The sequence below is a fragment of the Carassius auratus genome, unplaced genomic scaffold (assembly GCF_003368295.1).
Source record: "Carassius auratus strain Wakin unplaced genomic scaffold, ASM336829v1 scaf_tig00216437, whole genome shotgun sequence".
Lineage (NCBI taxonomy): Eukaryota > Metazoa > Chordata > Actinopteri > Cypriniformes > Cyprinidae > Carassius > Carassius auratus.
The window spans coordinates 390,375-397,451 of record NW_020528572.1 but is presented as its reverse complement, the minus strand read 5'-3'; the positions used below and the strand labels follow the sequence as shown (position 1 = coordinate 397,451).

General features: G+C 36.9%; 1 protein-coding gene across 1 annotated transcript in view; it reads left to right on the top strand.

The window, feature by feature from the left end:
- The first annotated feature begins 4,714 nt into the window (after nt 1–4,714).
- The window catches only part of LOC113098180 (guanine nucleotide exchange factor DBS-like), a 65,911-nt gene continuing 63,548 nt past the window's right edge, over nt 4,715–7,077 (top strand). Inside the window, exon 1 of the mRNA XM_026263148.1 lies at nt 4,715–4,929. Within this exon, the coding sequence (XP_026118933.1) occupies nt 4,851–4,929 (79 nt within the window). The 5' untranslated portion in view covers nt 4,715–4,850. The remainder of the gene's footprint in view (nt 4,930–7,077) is intronic.

The window sequence follows — 7,077 nt, the reverse complement described above, 5'->3', positions numbered from 1 at the left end:
GAATCCAAAGTGCACCCAAACACCAGACCTGTTGGTTATTTTAGGATCTTATATTTCTGGTCTGTTAAATGCATTAGACATTTTGCAATGAGCCTTCAGCGCGTGCTGAGTGAGCGAGCGCCTTAGGGTCCGTTCACATATCGCTCCTAAAAACGCATGGAAAACGCTAAGCACGTCTTTCTCCTCCTTTCCAAAGCGCTCGGGCAGAAGCGCTCATGAGGCGTCTGTCTTTGCTAAGCAACAATGACGTGCTCTCTCCATGAGATGCGGAAATTTCAGCGAAGGATAAATGGATTTGCAGCTCTAAAAATCGCTTGCAGTAGCTCTGCTACTAAATTTATTTCAAAATTGCAATCCATATACAACTATGATCAGCTGTTCCTTCATCTTGGCTGAGTTTTCAACGTTGTTATGGGAAAGGATGAAGCTGATTGGTTAGTTCTTGTCACATGACCCGCGGTGCGCTTGCGGCATTCTGAAAAGTTGAGATGTTTTTGCATTTTGCTGTATCTAAAACGTACCGAACCGAACCGAACCGAACCGTGACATCAGTGTATCGTATCGAACCGAACCGTGAATTTTGTGAACCGTTACACCCCTAATATATATATATATATATATATATATATATATATATATATATATATATATATATATATATATATATATATATATATATAAAAAATGTCAATCAGTTCTTTAATTTATATGGATGGACCTGTTAAAATGACATGCACTACAATGAACTACATGACCTCTGTAAGATCCTGTAAACTCACCTCATTTCATACATGCAAAATCAATTACCCACAATGCTGTGTGATCTTATCGAGCCTCAGGTTGATACTGTGAGGACAAAGATACTATTCTGCAGAATTGGATCATTATGGACAAGATTATAGATTACTGTTGTAGTGTTTACCCCCCCCCCCCCCCCCCTGTCTTTCCCATGTTCATGAAATGTATTGATGGAAGTGGTCTGGTAAAGCTGGTGAAAATGCATCTCGCCCTCCTCTCCTGTAGTGCGCACTTCTGTAGGGAAGATGAAAACTGACTGAAGAATTCCTTTTGCCCTTGGGTTCAGTGGAAAAGAAGTGTCTCTGTAAGTGTTTTATAGGTCTTTTAATGTGCCGCAGGGATTTGAGAGTGAAGCAAAGTAAAATGATTGTTCATTAAAACTCCATTAAATTGAAACTCTTTCTGCACTGTATAGCACATGTGTGACAAAGCAGAATTCAAAATGAGCAAACATCCTGTCATTCTTTTCTCAAACAAATAAACCTTTTTATATAAAATAAAAATGAGGTCACTTTCCTTTTTGGTTTTAAAGGCAAAGTCAAAGTGCTAGTATCAATAAAGATGTGGTTTATAATTAAACCAGATTTTATCACTTCAAAAAGTTTTTAGATTTTAATATTGAAGATCGTTAACCATTGAACAACAGAATTGTGATATTTCACTGAAAGCTTTTGTGAGGTCGCTTCTGTTTTTATTGCCTTGTAATTATAGCTACAATGAAGCGTTCTGCTACACAAACTATACAGCTGAAAAGATAATTGTAATGATAAGCTTGGTTAGTTGTAATGGATTTTAAATTTTATGTCGTATTTTGCATATATTACAGTGTGAGTGAGTGAGAACCCTGTGTTATGGGGTTACAATATCCCCACAAAGATGGTAATATCTGAAGTCCTTCTAGGGACCTATTTTGATCCCCATGAAGAAAGTTTCTAAATCATATAGAATTAAGTTTTTTGGAAAATGTAACTATATATACCTGAACACACACACACACACACACACTGCATTGTTTATGAGGACAAAAATATGTATAATGACATGGGTACTACACCGTAGTACAAAAGGCTTAAAAAACATACTAAATGGATTTATGAAAATTAAAAAACTGACAGTGGTTTTATGTAATGGGTTGTTGTAGGACGATAGAAAATACAGTTTGTACAGCATAAAAAACATTACACTCCCTGTAAATCACCAATGCACATGTGTGTGTGACCTTTATCTATCATAAAAACTGCTCCATTATGTAAAAATATTTTTGGCCAGTCCCAAATTGGCCTCATCCTTGGCATTGTCTTAACTTGCCTTTTTTTTTTTTTTGCAGGAAAATGTTTATTTTCTTTTAGCCTATTAGGCTATGTACTGCACAAAATAAACGGTGCTTAATTTATAAGGTTTTTAACCCTGCTATGCGTAGTCAGATATTTTTGGATGAATTTTGGACTTTTCATAGCAAAATCTACTCTTCAAGCTGTAACGCAAGTTAATGGGGGGGGTGAAATGCTCATTTTCACTCAATATCCTGTTAATCTTGAGTACCTATAGAGTAGTACTGCATCCTTCATAACTCCAAAAAGTCTTTATTTTTATTATATTTATAAGAGAAAGATAGTCTGTACCGATTTTTCCCGGAAAAACACGACCGGCTGGAGGCGTGACATGTGTGCGGAGCTAAAGAATCACAAGCGCCAGTAGGCTTTTGCGTTGAGAGCACATGGAAGCTGTGACATTACCATGAGGAAAAACCATCATCCAAAACAAACCATGGCTTACAGTCAGATTCAGCCGTTTATTTATGATCCAGAATCAGATCCCGAGGTTGAAACTGAACGAGAGCAGCAGCAGCAACGACTCGCTCCGAGCGGGGCTCGAACCCGGGTCTCCGGCATGGGAGGGGACGCACTAACAAGGAGGCAGAGATATTTGAAGCAGTTTTACTCACCGCCTGCGGTTCCAACACACGATCGTGACCCTTTTTCGTTGGGACTGCATCATCCTTAAGAAATAAATGATACGCAAATCCGGCGTCAAACTGGGCCTTTTTTGTAAAACAAGCATCTTCGAAATGCAGGGAACAAACACAAACACTTGCACAACTCCGTTGATGCTCTGTAAAAATAAACTCCATCCACTGGTCCCTTAATGCTGTTTTTTTTTTTTTTTTTTTTTGGTAATCTGTGCAGGGTTGTCTTGCCCTGGCAACCAAAAACACACTTCTTTTGTGACATTTCGCGACTATCTCGCTCTGATCAGTGAATGCCTCTGCTCTCTCTGTCTCTGCTCTGCTCTACGGGAGCGCGCGCTCTTCCAGCAGACCTACGTGAATGAAAACACCCGGCAAAGTTTTAAATATGAAAGTGCACACTGTATAAACTTATTCCCTCAAAAGAAAGAGTCGACTCTGAATCATTTTTAATATGAATCCCAAGCCATTTCATGTTGACTTCAATATGAAACATGCTAACGTATTGGCCATGTCGAGGAGCCTGAATGAAAATGCTAAAAAAAAAAAAAGAAAATTATTTTTTGCAACTAGATGCTGCTTTTGGAGCGGTAAAAATATATGTTTTCCCGGTAACAGCTGTAAACAAAACAGCATTTGCTGCTTTATCAGGAATTACAGGCAAAATTAAATTAAAATGAGACCACTTGGGCCAATCACCGCAGATTAGCGTCATGCAAATGAGGAGTTTGGAAAAATTTATCATTGAGCAAATTGTCTGGTAGTCATTGAGCAAGTAAGGTATAAAAAAATGCATAAAATAAGACAATGAAAATGTTTTTGGACCTTGCATGCATGTCAGCCTGTTAGGGAGTGGGACACCCAAAAACAAAATATGAACCTTTCATTACCCATAATACGGGCACCGTGTGGCGCCATCTTCATGTGTAAAGAGTTAAGATTACTGGCTTTTAGTGAAAGACAATTGTTAAGCTAAAGATATTATTTATACCACCTCTTATTAACGTGGATTGTTGATTAGTTGTACTATTTTAATCAATATTGTTGCAGCTAGTCATGATGCTAGTTAATGTTATATCTTGAAGCAGAATATTTTCTAATCGGAAACTGTTGACCTCAAGCAGTTTATATATAGAGTAAGTGGCCGCATCATAAACGGCGAATGATCTGTTGCGGTTTATTATACAATAATGGCTTTACTGTCAGTTGTTTTGTTTAGTTTTTTCTCCTCGTAACACAAAGTCATGGCATCTTGTATTTCTGCTTCCTTACCACAAGGTGTCGCCATGTTGCACAAACACAGAGGATCTCTGGGCTCGCTCCTCTCGAGAACATAATACAGGTAATGCAGCACTACACCCATCCATGGTACACGTATACAGTTATTAGCTTTAACAGTAGGGAAAACATTTAGCTATATAATATTTATGAAAACATACTCACAACATACCAGAATCAAAAATATCAGAATTTACACCTGCACGAATCTAAATGTCCTTTCTTGACCTTGATGGTAATTTCTAAACCAGTTGCAGTTGTATATCAGATGTAATTTCAGTGCAGTTATTTTCTCAGGCCCTGTTGTAGCAGTTAGAGAGGATAATAAATGGATAGGACATATCACACTCTGTTATGCATGAATGCTGATGAGTACTTGCATGTTTTTAGGTCACAGACTGTTTATGTGCAGCATGCATTGCTGTCATTGGTGAGAATACAATATAGTGTCCTTAACGTCACTCATAAGTGCATTCTTAGTGTGTGTGTGTGTGTGTGTGTGTGTGTGTGCTGACTCTGCCTGACTGATGCAGAGCATGAGAGTATGTGTGTCAATGTGTTGCTGTCTCATCCTTGCTGCTTTGCTGAGGCACCCCTCTCTCTCTCTCTCTCTCTCTCTCTCTCTCTCTCTCTCTCTCTCTCTCTCTCTCTCTCTCTCTCTCTCTCCAGCATCTCTTGCAGCAGCAGCAGCAGCAGCGCTGGTTTGAGCAGCGAGACGGCTTCCTCTCTTCCCTCAGCAGATTCCCTTTCTTCTGAGCAGCAGCACAGCGTGTCTCCGCTGCTCCTGGCTCTCTGCGTCCTGCTCATCATGATCCTGTGGGTGAAGATGGGAGAGGACTCTCTGGAAGAGCTCGTCAGACGACTTACTGTTATCATACAGAAAATCGGTAGGAGGAGCTATGACTGTGTGTGTGTGAATCAGTAGTGTTGGGAGAAATATATGGGAACTGTAGCTCAGGGTTGTTTGCAGCTTCTGTTTGTCTTTGCTATAGTAAATATTTGAGAATGTGTTGTGCTGATTTTACCTCTGAATAAATTAATCATTCCGACCCATGAAACCACAACGGATGTTACATTTAGATCTTTAAATTTAGTTGCTCAAAATTGTTGCTGTTGATGACATCACTTATAAGCCTGAAACTGAATTCCATCTGAATTAGAACTTTTTTTTTTTCAAATGATCAGTTAAAACTAAAAATTTGAATTTGAAACTGGTATTTTGGGAAAGTTTTCTAATTACATATAAAAACAAATTTCAAAACAAAAACTGAAGTTCAAATTTTAAAATACAAATTCTAATGTTGAAATTTGAACTTCAATTAGAATTTGAAATGGGTATTTTGAATGCAATTAAATATATATATATATATATATATTAATTCTAATTAAATAATTGTGATAAAAATGCCACCCTCAAAATCTAATTATATTTTGAAACTAGAATTTAACATTCCAAATGGTATTTTGAAGGTAAATTGAAGGAGAATTTTATTTGAAATGTGAAATTCACTTAAAATTTAAATAGTTTGAATGTGATTTTTTAAATTAGAAATATAATTTAATTATAGAATTGAATTTAACTTAAGAAATTCTTAAAATACCATTTTAAAATTCTAATTCTACATATAAGGAACTCCCGCACACTATCTTAACTTGCAAATTAAAATTTTAATCACACCAACGTTTCGGTCACACGACCTTCATCAGGAGTATAAAAATGTTCAAATTCATCTCTTTTAAAATAAACACATTACCAATTAACAGAGCTCCATCTGCACAGAATTAAGCTCATTCGGAATACATAATTAGCACCACATCATAAACAATTACAACAATCAAGATCCCCCATAGGTTAACAAAATCATCCAAAAAACACAATCAACACATCGTCATCAAACAGCATCAAATTGTAATTCTAAACCGGTAGTCAGGCTCCATAGTCTCTCAAACTCATCGTGAATACACAGTAAAAACAACACCTCATTCAAAACAATTGCATGACTATAACATTACATTAAATAATGCTTCATCGTTCATACCCATAGGTGATAAAGTTTGAAGGGTGTAAATCCAAAACAGTTCGCGTCTCTGTAGAAGTAATTCAATGTCTCCACCTCTAGGTGGCAAAGTTACTTTCTCAATCCAACAAAAGCGTAAAGAGGTTACATCGTGATTCAAAGTTAAAAAGTGTGCCGCAACTGGATAATTTAGATCTTTTCTTCTGATCAAACTCTTATGTTCACTAATTCTTTGTTTCAATTGACGTGACGTTTTACAGGTGTGCGATGGAGTTCGTTCACTAAAATTCCAATTCTAAATTTGAAATTTTAACTTCAATTAGAATTTAAAATTGTTATTTTGAATGTGATTTAAAAAATATAAACCAGAGTCTAAAAATCTAAGTACCAAATTCTAAATTCTAATTAAGCCTGGCCGCAAACTAGATGATTTTAATCCCGATTTGGGGGTGTGGTCCATTTCACGGCTTTTCACAAGCAATTTTTTTGTCTTAAAAATCCTCATTACATTTATTTAACTGCTTTCGGTAGAGACGGAGCGTCCCCAAACTCAACTCAACTCAACTCATGATTGGACTGCCTCTGACGTGATACTGTGCGGCCAGCCTAAAATGAAATTAAAGTAAATTAGAACTTTTGAACTAGACATTGGATTTTGAATTTGAATTAAATTTAAAATTTGAATTAAGAAGTTATTTTTGAATTGCACTTTTGATCTGTAGATCCTCTTCTCTTGCTCTTTCTCACTGTGGGTAACCCTAGCTGTGTTGTTATTCTTCCTCCTCTCATTCTCTGAGGTGTTCAGTTTGTCCTATTTCCCTACATCAGAGCAGTCTGCCACTGGCAATGAGCTAAAAACACACACCAGCACAATGAAACCGCAAACAGGCAAAGTGTAGTAACATCCTTTCTCACATTCAGTCTTTCAAAAACATTATATGTCTGTAAATGGGTCATCCTTTAGTCTGGAGGTTTTGGCCTTTAGCGTTCTGGTGTATAAAGATACATGTTACTGTT